General features: G+C 47.5%; 1 protein-coding gene across 3 annotated transcripts in view; it reads left to right on the forward strand.

Annotated features, from left to right (window-relative positions):
• Window positions 1-19,420, forward strand: part of PLXNA4 (plexin A4) — a 451,266-nt gene that overhangs the window by 363,275 nt on the left and 68,571 nt on the right. For all 3 annotated transcript variants that reach the window (XM_064421667.1, XM_064421666.1, XM_064421669.1), the window contains exons 11-14: window positions 5,435-5,531; window positions 9,200-9,390; window positions 13,411-13,562; window positions 14,174-14,291. In XM_064421667.1, the coding sequence (XP_064277737.1) occupies window positions 5,435-5,531; window positions 9,200-9,390; window positions 13,411-13,562; window positions 14,174-14,291 (558 nt within the window). The remainder of the gene's footprint in view (window positions 1-5,434; window positions 5,532-9,199; window positions 9,391-13,410; window positions 13,563-14,173; window positions 14,292-19,420) is intronic.

Genomic DNA, 19,420 nt, shown 5'->3' on the forward strand with positions numbered 1-19,420 from the left:
CCTTGTTTTCCTGCCCCCTCCCATCTCACACGAGGCACCCAGGAGCTCAAATTTCCCTCTTGCGGAAAAACTTCTGCAAAACTCAGGATTTTCCCTGCTTTCACACAGGATAGAATCAGGGAAAGAGCCTTAACTTTTGCTCTGCATTCCCTGATCCCTCAGGATTTACACCAGGGATCAGAGCCAGCTTAAGCACCTTTTCCAAATGGCTCCAACTTCAGTTAAAGATGCTCTCAGGACACCCAGGTGTGAGCAGTCTGTCTGTCAGTAACGCCCCATCCAGCAGTGATGATCCCTGGGTGCTCAGCCCAGTCAGGAGCCAGATCTGCCTCTCTCCCTGTCTTTCCCAGAGATATTTCATTTGATAACAGCAATAAGTCTCTGCAGGCAGCACCATTCGGGACAATTATTGTTCTTGTCAAGTGGTTTGAGACTCTCAGCTCTGGGCTTTGTCCTCTGTCACACCACCCAAGGCACACAATTATCACTCAGAGGGACCCTTCCTGCCACTCCTTATTGCACTTGTGATAGCTCTGCCAACAGCCCGGATGTGGAGGGATGGGAGGGGATGAAAAGCAGGGGAGCTAAGGAGACACAGAAATAAGGAAGTAAAGATGTCAGCAGGAAGGGCTGAAATTGCTGGATGTATCAGGGCAGAGTGCAATCTTCCCAGTGGGAAGCAATGGGAGCCCCAGCACTTGCAATCAGCCCAAAATGATCAGCCTTCGGCATGAGGAAGAGGGAGGTGGGGAGGGCTGACCCACCTGAGCATGCCATGATCAGTGCCATTCCCTGCTCCAGTGGCTGATCCCACATCCTTGCTCGGTTCCTGCCCACCCCTGGCCTTGGCACAGCATGGTTCCCACCAGCAAAATCCCTGCTGATGATTTTGTCCTGAATCCTTCACAGCTCTGCGTGCTGTGAGACCTGGGGTGGTGCAGCTGAAAGTGCTGTGTGGCTCAGGGACAGGAGAGCAAGTCAGTTCTATTTGTCACATCATTGCACTTCAGCAAGAGATCTCGGTGGCATTTGACTCCGTGGTGTGGCTCACTGTGAAGGGAGTGATAAAAAAAAAAAAAAAGAAAGCCAATAAAAAGCAGAGCTGAGAAAAAAAAATGAGGAGCTATTCACAGAAATCATGGGAAAACACAGTTGTGGGTGGCCAAGAGATGAGCACAGGGCTGTGAGTTGTAGAATCAGGGAATTTTGGGTTGGAAGGGATCTTCAAGATCATCTAGTTTCAAACAACCCACTGGGAATGTCACCCTCGTGCATCCACTTCTGTAATTATTATTTATCTACATTTAAATGAAAGAGAAACCCCAATAATCACGTGGACTCTGTTGGCCTGTGTGATACCCAGATATAAAATTCAGTCCCAGCTCTGGGAAGTAAAGGATGCAAGGAAACAGAATGACAGTGAGCAAGAAGTTTTCTGCCTTTTTATGGCTGGAAAATTGATGCAAGGAAAGATTAAATGGTTTCCACAGGATCATGAAAAAAGTTGATGGCAGAGCCAGGTACAGAAATCAATCCCTGGATTTGAGCTCTAATCACAAAAGTGGTGTCAGAGAAAACAGACCAACACTAAAATTCTGCTAAAATTTTGCAGAAGTTTCCCCATTATTGGACATGTTTGAGGTACAAAGGGAAAATACCATGAAACCACTCTGGATTTATCATCCTGAGTGTGCTGAAGCCAAATTACCAAAGGGCAGGATGCTGCAAGTGGTCAGGCATGGGTGTGGATTTGCACAAACTGTAGGAGTAGCTGATGCTACTGGAGAATTTAAAAGGCAAAAATAAGGATACTTGTGAGTTCCAAACATTGCTCCTGTAAAGTAAAATAGCTCTTTCTAGCAGCTTTTTGGCATTTCCTGAAGAGAGCCAATCTGTGTTCCAGGCAGCACAGCCTTTCCTTCTCAGTCAGGTCCCCAAATTGCCCATAATTTTCTGATTCGATGAGATTATTGTGATTAGAATCCAGACTGGTCAGACTTAGGGGTCAGATTTGCATCTTCGGGGATGCTTTGGCTGTGTTGGTGGCAGTTGTGCCAGGAAAGGTGGAGAGACAAGCCCTGATGGTATGAGCACTTCTCAGGAGTGTCCGGGAAGCTCTGCTCTCCTGGAGATTGACGCTCCAGCCCTTTTTTCCTCCCCTGAAACGCATTTCCATCTTATTGTCACGGCTGAGCAAGTCCTTTTCAAAGACTCCTGTTGAGTTCAGTGGGCTTTGAAGAGGGGTCACAATGAGTGAGCAGCTCCTGTGGTCTGAGGAGGACGGAGCATTTCCTGGTGGTGCCTTTGCAAATTGCTCTGTTTCGCTGCCGTGCAGCCCACGCAGCGTTGGATGGGGTCGGGCAGGGGCAGTGTGAGCATCCTCATCCCAGCTGGCTTCATCCTCGGAGCTCTTCCGTGGGATTTATCCCCTCACATCCCTTTCCAGGTCTGGATAGAGCCTGCTGGGTTAAAAAGTCTAATATGTGGTTGTCCCCGGTGTTGCAGACAAATAAGATGTAAAATCCCAGCTGAGCTCCTGCTGCTGTTGCTGGGATCTTCCATGGGAAGAAAGGCTCCAGGAGATTCCAGCTGCCTGTCCCTTGGCAGCCCTGCCTGGGCTCTGCTTCCAGCTCAATCCCAAAACACACACGAGGTTCTGCTGAGGCCCTTTCTAAGATTCATCTTCTGACTTCAGGATGACCAATTATTCTGTATATATCCCATTCTCCATTCCCAACCAGCATTTTCAAAGTGCTGTGCAAAGCAGATGCTCCTGAGTGGTAAAAGTTTAATTGTTCACCACTCTTCATGCACTCCCCTTCCAATTCCTGTCCCCCATCCTTGCTCCCAGCTCTTCAGAGATGGGAACAGCCAGTGGTGTGACAGACAACCCTTCCAGACAGCTCTGCATCATCTTGGATCTTGCTGGCAGTGACGCCCAAAAGTGTCACAAAAATGCAAATCCTGAATGAGACTGGCTGGTCTACTGCAATGGACCTGGCTCACCTGGGCTGCTCTTTACCTCCATGGAAACCACAAATACACATCAATTCCCTACAACTGGATCATAATCACAACGTTTTGCAGATTAATGTCTAATTGTGTTTAGTCTGTGCAAAGAGGAATTACTGTGCAAGCAGCTCCCACTCTGCTGTAATGGACAGAAATCACCAGTTACCATTTACTCCCCAATTATACAGCAATTAATGGATCCAGGAAAACCTACCTGCAAAGCTCAGAGCTTTGGCATCTCTGTGGATAACCACAACAGGAGTTTAAGGGATCAGGGACTCTTTAGTGACTTTTTTGGCCCAGCCAAACCAGCTTGCTGAGTTATACCTAACCTTGTAGTGGGGAAAATATTTTCCTTTCAAAGTGGGACTTTGTCCTGCTGCAGATCCCAGTGCAGTGGGAGATCCCTGCTCTTAGGAGGGTAAATCCCATTGTGCACTGTGCTCAGCAATAGTAGCAGACGCTAAATATTTCTCCCCTTCTGTCTTGCTCCCTTTTGTCCTTACACCAACCACCTCCTCTCCCACCATGAGGCTTTGGACTTTTGGTGGGGAGTTGGGTGGAAGCTGCTGATGGAGGTGGGCAGTGGGGTGAACCCTGTGTGAACTGGCTTGAGATAAATCAAAATCTAGGTGGAAAAAAGCCCTCAGCACCATGTGGAGAAGGCCTCCAGAGAGCAGCTTCCATTTCCTTCCTCGGGGTCACCTCTGTGTGCCTTGACTGCCCCTGACAAGAGTTTGTTTAAATCTGTCCAACTCTCTCAGAAGTTTTTTGCAGCTTTTTAAGACACATTTGCTGGAAACTGGATACTTCTTGCTCCAGCTGAGGCTTTTCTGGATCTAAGTAGGGAAAAGTGATTGCCTCCTGGGCTTTACACATGTAACAAACTCTATCTGCTCCATCCCCAAAGGAGAATTGTTTGGGCTTTGGCAGCAATATGGCATTGTTGATTTACAGTCTGTTCATGGTCTCCAGCAGTCCCCAGACCCTCTCCTGCAGCACTGCCCAGCCACTCCAATTTCAGAGCTGTTTGCATCAGTTCCTCCTAATGAAAAAATAGTCCCCGTTTTCCAGCGTTGAATTTCATTTGGTTGATTTTGGCTCATTTCTACAATTTGTCAAGTTTGTTTTGAATTCTTAACCCTGCTGTTGGAGGTTCTTACACCCCCTCCAGAACAGTGTCATGAAATCATCCAAGTCAGTAGTGAAAATACTGAGTAATGCCAGACTCAGGACAGTATTCCTTTTGAAACATCCTCCCAGCTTGACATGGAATTATCTGATTGATTTTTTTTCTTTTGTTTAATGGTTTTTGCATAAACCTTATGGTGGCCTTTCTTAGGTCATATTTCCCTGGTTTGTTTATGGGGATCTGCTGTAGGATAGTAGCAAACACTCTCCTGAAATCAGTATAAATCACATCTGCTGCCTCCCCTTTATCCACAAAGTCATTAAGCCTGTCAAAAAGGAAATTAGATTGGGTTGACACAATTTGTTCTTGACAAATCTGTGCTGGCTGATTTTTATCACCTTATCATCTCGCAGGTGCTTATAAATTGATTGTTTAATAATTTGATGTACTTTCTTTCTGGGAAGCCAAGTTACGCTGACAGGTCTATAATTACACAGTGGCTCCATTTTCTCCTTTTTTGGGGGGTTTCCCTGATTTTGAGACTTTACTCAGCTTCCAAGAGTTCTTCAAGACATCCCTAGTGTAAATCACCTCACCTACACTCTCAGCACTTATTAAATAGCCAGCAGAGGCACAGCTGGATGGAAGACCTAAATTGTGGAATTTACACCTCAAAGTTGCACCCAACTTGGTAAACTACTTTTCAAAGTTGTGGTCAACACCCAAAAAATGGATTTCAAAGTTAAGGCTCATCACAGGCCCATCACATTTACATCAAGGAATATTTTTCTGACTGATAGGACAAGAGGGAGTGCTCTAAGTTGAAGAAAGGTTCAGATCAGATATTAGGAAGGAATTCTTGGCTGTGAGATTCTGGTTGTCCAGAGCAGCTGTGGCTGGCCCTGGATCCCTAGAAGTGTCCAAGGCCAGGTTGGACAGGGCTTGGAGCAATCTGGGACAGTGGAAGGTGTCCCTGCCTATGGCAGGAGTGGCACTGGATGATCTTTAAGGTCCCTTCCATCCCCATTCTGGGATTCTATGAATGTTCATCTAATGGATAAATGGGTTTTTGTGATGGGCGTGGTTGGAGCTCCACAGCTTTAGGAGCATCCCATGGCATTCTGGCAGGTGCTGCTGATGAGGTAGGGAAGTGACAGCTCCATTTCTCTTGCTCTCCATGCTCAGCACCACCTCTTGCCTCACCCCATCCCCTCCCCACCTCCAGGCACTCTCTAAGTCTGGCTTTGGGGTTTTTTTTTGTTTGTTTTGTTTTTCCTCTCCCACTTCTAGTACTCGTACGAAGGGATGGAGATTAACAGCCTGCCAGTGGAGCTGACAGTCGTGTGGAACGGGAATTTCAACATTGACAACCCAGCACAGAACAAAGGTAAAGAGTTATTTCAACTTGTCCTTGGAAGCGGTAACCTTAGCAACGGGCCCTCGCTCCCTACACTTAACAAAGCCGCCACCGTCTCCCCGTGCTGGCTGCTGCACACTTGTTCTCTGCACTCTGCAAATTACCAATTTCTGAGTGCTTTGTGTGCCTCCCCCCAGCCCTCCAATTCTCTCATTCCACCTGAGAAACGCGACTCTCCCTCCCACTTGTGTTGCTCTCCCTCTCCCTTCATCGTCTCTGCCTCCCGCTTCTCCCCACAGCCTCGTGTCTGCTTTTCACGCCCCTCCCTCTCCAGGTTTTTTTCTCCCCCTCTTTATTTCTCCTGCAGTGATGCTCTTCAAGTTAACATGCCAGGAGAGCGGGCTCTCTGCTCAGAGGCAATTTAGTAATGAGCAGGGGAAGGCAGAAGAGGAGCAGGAAGGCTGCAACTCTCCAGTGGGAGAATTCTGAGCAAAATAAAATTATGATGATGATAAAAAGGATCTGAAAACCACCTGTGTTTAACCACCACTGATGGCACAGGTTTGATGTGCCCCTCGCAGAGGGGGCTGCACATCCAGCCACAGCCCTGAGGCTGGCTGGGTGTTTCTGGAGATGGATGGTTTGTCTACATCTTCTTCTTCCTTCTTGTCTTTCCACCCTGGAACCTTCCCCCCAGGCAACCCCTCCCCTTGGCTGCTCTGCATTTGCAGCTCACACCTGCAGATTCTCTTCTTCCCACATCATCACCTCTCAGAAATGTCTCCCTCCCTCTCTTTACCTTGTCATGGACACTTCCCACACCTTCTCCCACTCAATCTGTCCCCACCAGGTTCTCCCATGGTGCTGTCACACAGTTCCACACTGTCTTGGTTTGGAAAGACAGGTGTCTGCTAAGGAAGGCAGGAGCTTCCCCTGAAATGGAAACTGTAAACCCCCTCCCTCCGAATTGTTATAAATTTGAAATTAAGAGGGGCTCTCAGGCAAAGATATGGGAATAGGAATAACAGTTCTTTATTAGGGAAGAAAATAAAAATAAAATAAACGATGCAGTAAATAAAAACAACACTGACAGAGTCAGAACACAACCTGACACCCTGTTGGTCAGGGTGTTGGTAGAAATCCAATTGGAATTGTGGCTGCAGCCCTCCTGGAGTAGCAGGTGTGGTTCTGTTGGAGTAGGGATCCTGGACAAGGGTGGAGTTTTCCTCTGAAGATCCAGTGGAAGAGGCAGTTGTTCCTCTGGAAATCCAGTGGAAAGGCTGTGCTGGTGTCCCAGAATCTCAGATTGTATTCAGGTAGGAATGCCTGGCTCCTCCCCTGGGCGGAGCATCTCCCCATGGGATGCTGGAATTGGATCAGCCATGCAGGGACACTCAGTGGCCATGGAGAGCAGAGATCTCCTGGAGGGAGGATTGGCTGTGGGAGAGGTAAAGAAAACTGCCCCATGGACAGAGAGAACTGCCCCAGCTCTGACAGATGGCAATAGAATACACCTTATTTGGCAGTTTAGGACACACACCCACCCTCATGCTGAAGGGTGGTGGGTGACATTCCCACCAACACCACGTTCAACCTGGAGAGCAACACAGAAGGCACCTCCCCATGGCCCAGCCCCATCTGCTCTTCTCCCTCTCTGAATGGCAGAGTTCTGGCAACAAAACCCCAAAACTGTGGCTTTTGAGGGTTAAATCCACTCAGCAAACACAAGAGGCTGGAGATTCCTGCCCAGCCCTGGCACTCAGGCACAGCCCGTGCTGAAAGTGCCACCCTGCCTCTGCTCTGAAGTTGTCTCCTTCTCTCCAAGCTGTGCCAAGGTGTTTCCAGGACACTGCTGATTTCCATGGGCCCAAACAGTGCCATGGACTGGGGGAACCTTCAACAGTGTGGGCTTGGAGGTCAGAATTTGGACGCTTGCCCCAGTCCTATTTATTTTTGTGTTACCATAACATGAGCACCACTGACACAAGGTGATCCACACCAAAAATGTAAATATTTTTCTTGGGCTGCATTGAGCTATCCTAGGTGATGTGGGAGCAAATTAAATCTCATCATCATGATTATCATATTTTAGGACTGTTTGTGCCGGTAACATAAAACAGACCAGGGGATGACTCAAGAATCATCTCCAGCACAGGCCTTTTTTTGGTTATTCCAAGCCAAAATGTTGCAAATAATGACTAGGAAAAAATCTGGGAAGCAGCACTGGCTGGTGGCTCTCCCAGATGAGTAATTTGAATATTATCATGATGTTTTTGGTCAGGAGAAGAGTTTAGGCATGTGTCCATAGAGACACCACATGGAAGCAATGCCACACAGAGGTGACCAAGATGTCACTGCTTTCACATCCAGCATCACCATGGGCTGGGCTGGGAGGTTGAAATGGCAAACTGACCCAAACCTGCTAAATTATCTACAGAGATCCCCACTGGTAGCATCTCAAGCAGAGCAATTCAGCAAATTTGAGGAAATCCCACAGAAAACTAAGGAAAGAGATGTATCACATGAGGTATGTAAAACACTGTGTTTGACAGGTGTTTTGCAGACTTTTTGGGGTATATTTGGGTACTCTTCTTGCACCCAGCCTGGAGAAGTAAAGAGTTTCTGAGTTTTTCAATACTTACTGACTTTGAGGGGGAAAGTATCAAGAGACAGAGCCTTTCAGCATAAATATTTCCAAAGCCTTTGAGGTCTGGGATTGTGTATAAAGATAAAAATCACTTTAGTCACCCACAGACACAGCGAAACAGAAGCACAGTGGGAAAATCTCCCAACATGTCCACAAATGAAGGAAAGAAAAAAGTCTGAGAGCCTTGATTCTGTCACCTTCATCTTCCAGGAGGAAAATTCTGCTAGCAGTTCCCTGTGCAAGCCAGGCCTCAGTTTCTACATCTGTAAAATAAGGATAAATAACATGATCTCTTTTCGTAGGAGGACTTCAATATTTTTAGGTTTTATTAGAAAAAGCTCAGAGTGCTTCTAATCACTTAACAGCCCAAAATGGAGTTAAGCATTAATCACTGCTGTCTGTATTAGAGTGGAATCAACTCTGCTTCAAAGTGGGAAGCAGACTGAATTTCTGGAGCAGAAGAAAGGGTAGAAGCTGGTTGTGAATCCCTGGAATCAGCCTCATAATGATCCACTGTGTATTTACTGTTGTCTTTTGGGATTTCTGTCAGGTGGGAAACCTGAGTGGCATCACCTTAACACAAAATTCTGGGGAGTTTCACACCCGAGTTTAAGCTGTGGGTTGGCCAGGTCTAGAAAATTCTTTTAGGATGAAGTGCCGAGGCTGAGGCGGGTTGTTGGTGATACTTTATGACATTCAGTCTGTGAGAAAGGAAGGAATTGAGGCCAAATCACTGCCCAGGCACCATTTCCTCCAACCTCCTAAATGTCGTCCCTCACCTTGCCTTCTGCTCCCATACCTCTTCCTCTCCCATACCTTATCCCTTGTGTTCTCAGCTTCCAAAAACACCTTTGATGAAGAATGAATGAACAAATTAACTTTATGAAGGATTTCCATGTTTTTCTCTACATTACTTGCTCCGCTGGAGAGCTGGTGTCCTACCTCTGGCACAAACAGCCCGGAGCACTTTCCCGTCTTTCTCCCACTGCCATCCCAAGCTGCTCTGTGCTGCCTGCATCTCTGAGGCCCTGTGTTTTTGCTGTCCCTGCAGTTCACCTGTACAAGTGCGGGGCCATGAGGGACAGCTGTGGACTCTGCCTGAAAGCCGACCCCGACTTCGAGTGTGGCTGGTGCCAGGGACAGAACCAGTGCACGCTGAAGCAGCACTGCCCAGCCCAGGACAGCCAGTGGCTGGAGCTCTCCAGCACCAAGGGCAAGTGCACCAACCCCAAGATCACGGATGTAAGTCATGGATCTGCGAGAAGCTGGGGGATTCCCTTTCCTTGGTTTGTTTTCCCGGTTTGGGATTGGGTTGGTGATGGGAAGGTCAGGGCTAAGTTCTGCTGGGTCAGGAAAAGCCTCAGGCACTCTGGGGATGTGAGGACACAGTGGCTTCAAAGGCAGGAACAAAATTTTTATGTGTCTACAACACAGGGGTGACCTTGGGTGTTGGAACCCTGGCTGCTGAGAATTCCAGACTTTCTGTGCTGCCAGGCTGTGACCCCCAAGAGAACTCTGCATTGGCCTGAGGCCGTGGAGAAGCTTCCAAAATGGAATGACAGAACTGGGATTGTGGGTGTGCAGTTTGAATAGTAGTGTGGAAGGTGGAAAACTTGGAGTTTAAGGGTTTAGAATATAGTAATATCTATAAAGTGAGATAGAAGTTTTAGGGTGGTGGTTGGTCCTTCTTCTTCACCTTCTTCTCCACCTTCTTCTCCAGGGGTTTGGGTGGTTTTGTGTAATTGGATAAAAAATCCACATTGCGGGCAGGGGTGGTTGGTTATTGGGTTAAAAGTGAAAATAATTCAGGTGTCATTTCTTAATTGGACAGTTTATCCTTAAAAGGCCTTGTAGAGAGAGACATAGGGCTCCATTTTTAGTTTGTTAGAGTTCCCTATTGATCATGTTGACTGGGCCAAAGGAAAAGCTGGAGGAAAGGTTCAAAAAGGAAATGAGAGAATAGGAAGACCGTAAAGACAAGGAGCAGAAGGAAGGAGAGAAGGCAGGGGAGGCAAGTCGGGCCTAAAATCTAAAGGGATTTTTTTCTGCTGTCTTAGGATGCCTTTGCCACAATGCCAGGCACGTTTTCAGGGTCACAGGACGGGCAGCAAGATAGATCTGAGCCTTAAAATGAGGGCTCCATCCCTTCCAGCTGCCTCCTGCCTTGAGCACCTCTCAGTCACCAGGCCTTACTCAACATGAGCACCCTTTCAATGTGGCCAGGGCCTGATCTACAAATGGGGAAAGTCAGGAGGGAAATGAAACAGGGAAAACATGGGGAAATGCAAAAGAGGAAAATCCAGCCTCCACAGTGGTGCTTTAATAGGAATAGTTAGGTGGGTTATTTTCCTAGAAAGCAGAAAAGGCTTTTTAAAGTTGTATTTGATTCAGATTCAAAATGTGTGGGTGTTATGGAAGAGCCCTAAACCAATATCTATGCTTGAACATTTGGGGAGAGCAAAGGCTGGGTTGAATCTGTTTTTCCCAGATGATACTGAAAATAACCCCTTTCTCTGTGTTTTGATCCATTTCCCTGTCATTCACCAGCTTTCAAGGCTCTCTCTGCATTGAACTGTTGGAGTTCAGTTTATTCTGATGTTTATGACTCTTTCTGGTGTTTCCAAGGTGAAGGTCTCTACTTTAGTTGGATTTATCTGAGACCCCACCTGAACCACCTGAAGCTGTGAAATCAAACCCAGACAGCCAGAAAGGACAGCTAAATTCAACTGAAAATTCAGCTTTGAGATCTTGAAAATCACTTGGAGCTGAGGGAAATATTTTAAAAATATTTTCAGATTCTCAGACCTTGTGAAACAATGATATAATTTGGTATGAGGCAGCTGATGGATGATCCACTAAAGCAGAAATCCAAAACAGAAGGACCTGGGTGTGCAGAAGTTCTGAAGGTTCACCCACATTTCCCTGCCATACTTGAACCCTAATCCTTCATCTCCAGCCTCATTTTGAAGAGCAAACCCCTCATTCTCCACCCTGCAGCTCCAGAGTGCTTTGAATTCTGCTGGCATTTCCTCCAACAACTCTCTGAGCTCAAACAGATCATTGCAACACTCACTCATGAAATATTCCAGCTGCCTGCTGCAATCCTAAGTAGCTCTTGGAAGGCCTTTTTCTGAGCCATTAGCATGGAAGTAATCTCAAGTGACTGGATATATATTGCAGCTAATGGTAGGTCTGGAGCTGTGGGGTGGGAGCATCCAGAGCCTGGAGAGGAGCCAGGGCTGGATCTCTGCAGGGAAGAACACGTGTACTCACACTTGTAGGGGCACTCACACCCCCTGCAGCACTGATCTCCCCATTTCTGTACCAGCTCTGGCATTTACAGAGCCACTCAGGGAAATTAAGGGACTTAGAGACTCACTGAGCCACAAAAACCTCCTCTAGGAGTGACAAGCAGCAGTTGATATGAGCAGAGACTGGAAATTGGGATGCAGCTCTGGGTCTTCCAGAGGAAGCTGAGGCTTCCTGGCAGCTTTTGTTTTGCTGCCTGGATTTTCCTCTCCAAAACTGACAGGTCTCGTGCCACGTTTTTCACCTGTGATAGAACAGGCTCCTCCTCTCCTGCTGTGAAAACAACCTGGCAACACCTTCCTCTAGGTTGAGCTAGGCAGAGCTGTGAAATAGGGTTAAAAAGTCTTCCATGTGACCCTGGGAGAATCCCAGGCCCTCCTGATTTAAGGAAATAAGTGTTTTTTTAAGGAAATAAGTGGGTTTTGAAGCTGGCCTTCACAAATTAAATATTGCCCAGGGAAGGATTCCATGGTGCTGTGCTGGCTTTGCTCTAGGAAGTTTCCTGTTGATGCTTTTTGAGTCACAGCAAGAATTTTTTGAAATCTTGTGCTTTAGACAGCTTTCCCTTTCCATTTCCCTTTCCCTTTCCGTTTCCCTTTCCCCTTTCCCCTTTCCCCTTTGTTCTTTCCCTTTCTTTTTTCTTTCCTGGCAAACCACCACAAATACCTCCTGGTTCCCTGCAGAGTCAGAGATGTCACACTCATTGAGGACTCAGTTCACAACACCTAGAATTAATATCCTAAAGTTAATATCCTAAAATTAAATATTCCCTAGAGGTGCCTGGCTCTCCCTCCTTTCATTAAAGGTTGGACCTCTAAAAATCACCTATTGGGTGGGAATTACACCAACCCTGGTGCCAGGCTGGGTGCTGGGAGCAGCAGGGCATGGCTGCCAGCCCCAGATTCCCACCTGGCAGAGCCAGGGGCAGGTGGGAATGGACCTGAGACAGGGAATTCCCCTTTGCTCACTGCAGGGAGAGCTGTGCCAGGCCTGGCAGATGGCAGCCGTGGCATCCTGAGCAGGCAGCAGGGAACACCCTGCAAGGGAAGTGTTTGAACCTTTCTCAAGCGGGCAGTGGCATGGCAAAGTGGGCATGGTGAGGAATTGGAAGGGCAGAATGGAGATAACTGAGGGCCAGCCCCGTGACTCTGGTGTTGTTCCAATGCTCAGGAGACAGTTCCAGTGCTGATTCCCACCTGGCTCTGGACAAGGGGGATGGAGCAAGACTATGTGAGAGTCTAGTGCAGGGCCAGACTGGGATGTAAACATCATTCCAGCAGCCCCCAGCTTGGTTGGGATGGTTGCTCCTCTGGTGCTGAGACTCAGAGGCTCCAGAAATAATCTGTCCATGCTCCCTGCCCATCCTTCCAATGGCCCCAGCTCTCCCAGGAGGGAAACTGGAGCTCTTTCAGGAAGAGGTGTTGGCACAGAGCAGCTGCTGCTGCTGTCTCAGTCACCATCCACCTCCTCCACTCCTAACCCAACACCCTGTTCCTGCTGTGGCTTGGCTGGTTTTTTCCCAGGTGGACATTTTCAGCTGAATTTCTGATGCATCACCGTTACCTCCATGTGCTTTGGGCTGGGAATTTAGGATTTCAGCTGACTGGTTCAACCCTTTATGTCCTTGTCTAGTCCTTTCTCCCATTTCTCTCCACCGTGTCCCTCTGCTGCCTTTCCATGGCTCACATCTACAAAGTGCAGAGCTCAGCTGCAGCTCCACAAATCCCTACAAAAAAATCTTCTACTCACCTCTGGATGTTTTGTAAGTAGTTAAAAGAGAGTAAATGAGGTCTGGAGCAGAATTTTGCATTCTCTGAGTATCTGAAGTAGGTTTGTTCAGCATTTATAATTATAAGTGTCCCTAGTGATCCCCAGAAGTTGTCTATTCTTTCACTGGAGAGGATTCTGGTGCCTGTTTTGATCATTCTCCTTTCTCTTGGCTTGTTTCCCCAGATCAACCCCGTGACAGGCCCTCGTGAGGGAGGGACCAGAGTGACCATCCGTGGGGAGAACCTGGGGCTGGAATTCCAGGATATCGCGTCCCACGTCAAAGTGGCCGGCGTGGAGTGCAAGCCCCTGGTGGAAGGGTACATCCCAGCAGAGCAGTAAGTGGGGTGTGTGGCAGAGCAAAGGCCACAGCACACCCAATGACATTCCTTCCTGCAGGGCCTTCCAAGGAATCCATTCCGACCTGGGAATTGAGGGATGGAAGAGGCCATTCCTCACGTACAGCTCGGGATAATCCATTTATTTAATAATCCAGTTATTACTGTGTTTGGATTGCATATTTAGGTGATCCTCATGGAAAATGCGCTGAAATTATCCTGGTTTTCACCAGTCACCCCAAAGTGTTCAATTCCAGTTTGGAAGGCAGCAATCCTGAAAAGCCTCTTGCTAAATGCAGGAGTGATCATTAAACCTTAGAGCTGCCTCCACCATGCCAGGCTGGAGCTGAGAGGGATGGAGCCAGACCTCAGCCCAACATTTCTCTGTGTATTTAAATGGATTTACATCACCTCAGCACTTGTCCCAGCCAGAAGCCACCACTTTCTAAAGAATAATTTAAACCACAAATTGGATTCTGGATGGGACAGAAGAGGGTGGATTAATTTTCAGTCCATCCCCCAGCACTGTGGGCTCTTAGCTGCAACTCCATCTTACCAGCAGCACCAAACCACCTCTCAAACTCTGCTCCTTGTTGGTATTTTCCCCTCAGGATTGTGTGTGAGATGGGGGAAGCCAAGCCCAGCCAGCACGCCGGATTCGTGGAAATCTGCGTGGCCGAGTGCAAGCCAGAGTTCATGGCCAGGTCCTCTCAGCTCTACTACTTCATGGTAAGTTCCTGAAAAAGTTCTCCTTGGGCCTGAACTCCTTGGCCTTGCTCCTCTTTGCTCCCTCTGTCCATTGTCCTTCACCACATTGGGGCTCTGAGCTCTTCGCTGCCGTTCCGGTGCACCAAATTGTTCATTCCATTTCCTTCCAACATCTTGTTCCCAGCAAAAATAGCTGGTCTAATTAAAGTTTTAACAACCTAATAATAGTCCAGGTTATTAGTCCAGTTTCAGTTCCATGCAGCTGCGGTCCAAATTAATACAGAAAATCCTCATTAATAGTTAAAAGTGCTGTAAAGGAAAGAAAAAAACAAGAGCTAAAAAAGGGAAAATTTTCCCTAGTGTCTTTTTTTTTTTTGGATGTGATGCTCCTGCTAGCAACACCCCTCTGGCTGGAGTCACCAGTGCTGTCCAGAAGAAACTTGGGGGCTGTCACTCCTCATCACAACCCCGGGATCTTCAGCAGCATGAGTGTGATGGTCTTGATTGGGTTTCTTTCTCCTCCCTCTTGGATTCTCCCAGGTGTTTATTCATCCCATCCACACCAGGAGCACTGGCATCAGGACAGATCCAGCTCAGGCTGCTGGTGAGCTGTAGGATGTGACTGGGGCTTAGTGCTGGTTTTGGATACTCCATGATGAAACAAGAGACACCTGCAAGCTTCAGCTTCAGTTCAAGTGCAAACACATGTTGTACACTCAACCTGCACTTTTTTCCTCCCTTCTGATGATGTTCCTTGTCCAAGAGACCTGATTATTCCTCTAAGGCCCCTTGCTGGGGACATGCAAGCATTGTCTGGCCTTGATCTGTTCAGATCTGTGCAGGTTTGAGATGAGAGGGTCCCTTTGTTCCCATCAAAAGCTCTCGACTCTTGCAAGAGAATGGGTCTCTTCTGAAATTATTCACATGCCTGAGCATTTCTTTATGGTAAAGGGAACTTGTAATGAATGCAAATGTCTTGGATTCCCCCCTCAAGCTACAGAAATTTCTCTGTTCTCTGCATTTCCCGATGTCACTCAGGTGTTGCGGTGGCGGGGGCACAGAAACACCTTGAGAGAAATCCCCTACCAGGCAGCCAGAAGGGCTCTTTCCAGGACATTACACTTCAGCGTGTCACCTTTGCTGCTCCTGGAATTACTGTCTGGTTTTGATCATCCGTGTCCATCTGTGACAGCTTTTCCCTCCGCTTGCCGCCTTCCCGGCTGCCAGGGCACGAGCACGAAGCCACCGGGGTTTTCTCTGCTAGACAAAAAAAAAAAAAAAAAAAAAAAACCCAACCCAAAATACAGACACTCTTCAGCCTGCCCATCATATTCCCTCTCCCGTGTCCGGTTCTTTCACAGTGGGAGCTGTGTTTTCTTAGCTTCCTCGGATTTTTCTGCCAGGAGGGCAGAGATGCTGTTGCGGGAATCTCAACGTGCCTTGGCATCCTGCAGTGGTGTGTGGCAGCTTGAAGGGAAAGAAGATGTTTGAAAACCAAGGAAGGGCATCACCTGGGAGATAAATGTCACTTCTTGACTCATAGCAAATCTTCTGGAAAATTGGTTTTTGAGAGGTTTGAAGGAAAATTTGGTTGAAGTTGATCAATTGGTTCAGCCGTTCCCTGCCTTGCAAGAATTTGAGGAGATGATGGTTTGGACTCAACAGAGTATTTAATTTCAGTGTTGTAAGAAAGAGGTAGCTCAGTTTAGAGATGCCAGAATGCTTCTTCTTCACCTTTCTAACCAGAACTTTTAAATTCAAATAACTGCTCGTTTGTTTTAAACTCATCTGTGATCAAAACCTGCAAATTGCATTAGAAAGTACAATAAGCCAAGAGGGAAACAAAGCTGAAATGAAATTTATTGTGATCTAAATGATTATTTTTTTTTACAGTTCTTCATTTTCTTGCTGTGATTATTGCCCCAGTCTTTCAATTAAAAGAAATATTACATTCTCAATTTGGGTGCTGAAGAAAGTTTACCTTTATTCTGGCTTTAGATTAAAATATTGTGTCTCAGTGCAGGTGTTGTGGGCTGCTCCACATTTCTTCTGAGTCTGCTCCTAAAATCCTTGTTTTGGGGAGCATTTCCCATCCATCCCTTTCATCCTTTCCCCTCTTGCTGCTACCGTGGAACCTCTAGAAAGGAAACGCAGGTGCACAAGCTGTGTTTGAGTCACATCTTACTCTTCCTGTGCTCCCAGGAGGAGTGGAATGGGAACCAAGGTCATGACAAGCTCCATGAGGGGCAGTTTAGACCCAGCTCTGATGCTGCTTCTCTGTGGAAAACCTGTGTGCAGGAGATGCTGGAGGAAAGAAAGGGTTGGGAAGCTGAGGAAAGTAGGTAAAATCCTAGAAAACACAGAAAATTTCCTGTCTTCTTTCCCTCGTTATCACTCTCCAGTTTGTCACTGATCCACAAGACTCTCTTCGCATTTTCCACCACCTTCCACCAGTGAGGAAATGGTGAATAATCTGGAGTTTTGCTGTGAATGTGCATTGCAATATTCAGGAAGGCCACTGTGAATAATTAGAGGTTGATCACAGCTTTGAAAGCTGAGCCACAAACCCATTTGTAAGATTGGCTCCAGGCACAGCAGGGCTTTGCCAAGGAGCCTTCCTGGTGTGGCTGTGGCCTGTGAGGATCCTCAAAAGCCCATGGCTGCTTTATCCACCCCAAGGAGAGGGCAGGGAACCCACCCAGGGGTGGGACAAAGGTCTTTTGGGTCTTTAACTCAGATGTTCCTCTATGATTTTTGAATCAGATACTGCTGCAGTGCTGCTGTGTGGGCTTTGGGCTCCAGGCTGGACGTTCCCAACCCATCTTCTGCCAGCTGGGAGGTCACCTCCCAGCATCAGCCATCAAGGTAGCAGGAATTTGTACTGGTGGGGGTGTCCATCAGTAAGGGAGCTGCCATCAGAGCTTGAGTTGGTACCCAAAATATAAAGTAGCAGTACTGAAGTGCATCCTTTGAATTTCCATGCTCTTCCTGCGGTTTTTATCCCATTAAAAGAGAATGGTAGAGAATATTCCCAGAAAATCACACTCCAGGCTTGGAGAATGGCTGGAACGCTGCCCAGTGGGAAAGGACCTGGTCTGAACATGAAAAGGACAGTGGCTGAACATGAGGCCAGGTGTGTCCAGGTGACCAAGAAGCCAATGGCACCTGCATTGTATCAGGAATAGCATGGCCAGCAGGCCCAGGGCAGTGCCCACCCGACTGTGCTGGGCACTGCTGAGACCCCACCTCAAATCCTGGATCCAGTTTTGAGCTCCTCAGGGAAGAGAACAGAGCTGGGGAAGGGTCTGGAGCCCCAGGAGAGGCTGGGGGAGCTGGGAAGGGGCTGAGCCTGGAGCAAAGGAGGCTCAGGGGCCCTGGTGGCTCTGCACAAGTCCCTGGCAGGAGGGGACAGCCGGGGGGGTCGGGCTGTGCTCCAGGGAACAGGGACAGGAGAGAGGGAACGGCCTCAGGCTGGGCCAGGGCAGCTCAGGGGGGATTTTGTAAAAATTTCTTGATTAAAAGGTTGCCAAGCACTTTCACAGGCTGTCCATGGAAGTGGTGGAATCATTGTCCCTGGAAGTGTTCAAGGTGCTTAGAGAGGTGCTTTTGTTGTGGTCTTGCTAGTGCTGGGTTAATGCCTGGAGTTGCTGATCTTAGGGGTCTTTTCCAACCTCAAAAATTCCATGATTCTAAGTATAAAACCAGCTTGCAAACCATCAGGTGATAACCAGCCAGGTTTAAAGACAGAAAGTGCCCAGCTCTGACCACAGATCCTTCTACAGAGCTGTAAGTCTGGTTTTCATGTTCTGCCCTTCCTCCAAGAGCTGCATTTAGAATAGGAGCAAAATGGAAAAATGGAAATCTTGCCGCTGTTTTTCAAAATGATTAAACCAGGGGGGCCTGGGAACAGAGGTGGCTCTGTGTGTGTGAGAGTGGGAGCTGTGGTGTGTGTCAGGTGGTTTTATAAACATGGATTAATGGTCTCCAAAGCTCAATAAGGTGACTGCGTGATGTACCTGCTCGCTCAGAGGAGCTGAGAGCTTCAAGCACTTGTGTCATCATTCTTAAAGAGAGGGGGAAAGAAATAATCTTCATTTAAATGCATATAGTAGCTTTTCACTTGGGACTGAATGGAAAGTTTTTCTATTAAAATGCAAATGAAAGAATAAACTGTAACACCAAATTTCTCCCTGAATATTGATGTCTCCTCTCTGCATTGTGGTAACAGGGTGATCTGTGCCTTCAGAGCGCGAGTATTTTATCTTGATTTGGGGAAGAAGGGAGGGTAGCAAGGTAAGAAAAAGAGTTTTGAGATTTGGGGCCTCTAAAGGAATTGTGCCCCTTTTTGATATATTAACACAATGCTGTGTTAGGCTGGGAAAAGAGGCTCAGAAAATCAGCAGGAAAAGGGAAAAGGTGTTCAAGTGGGCAGTGCTGCTTCTGTGGCTAAGGCATTTCAGAGAACTCCTCAACAGGAGCACCACCACCATGTGCCAGTGAAGGACAGCTCAAGGCTGTGTCAACATCCAAGTCAGATAAGAGAAAGATTTAGGGTCATGTGTGGGAATTTTGCACCAGGACAGGTCCAGGCTGAACATCAGGAGGAATTTCTTCATGGAAAGGATGGTTGAACATTGGAATTGAACCAGGAGCTAATGGAATCAAGTCCCTAGACCTGTTCAAAAAACAGCTGGATGAGCTCGGTTCTGGTTGTCAAGGTGGGGATGGGGCACAGGTTGGACTCAATGACCTTGGAGGTCTTTTCCAACTTCAGTGTTTCTGGGATTCTCTGTGGGAGAGGCAAGAACAAACCCTGTGAGGGTGGGGAGGCCAAAGAAGCTGTGCCTCATCCCTGGCAATGTTCAAGGCCAGGCTGGACAGGGCTTGGAGCAACCTGGGACAGTGGAAGGTGTCCCTGCCCATGGCTGGGGTAGGACTGGCTACCTTTAAGGTCCCTTCCCACCCAAACTATCCTGTGATTCTGAGAATCAATAAAGTTGAGTGATCTTCTCAAAACCAAACAATTTTCATCACTTGTTTGGAGGTGGAGATTCCCCATTTAGATGCAACCAAACCAGTTCACTGCCTGAGTTATCCTGCAGAGCTGGTGGTGTGTGACAGCAAAAAGACCCCTGGGCTGTGCCAAACAA

This window comes from Passer domesticus, chromosome 5, assembly GCF_036417665.1.
Source record: "Passer domesticus isolate bPasDom1 chromosome 5, bPasDom1.hap1, whole genome shotgun sequence".
Lineage (NCBI taxonomy): Eukaryota > Metazoa > Chordata > Aves > Passeriformes > Passeridae > Passer > Passer domesticus.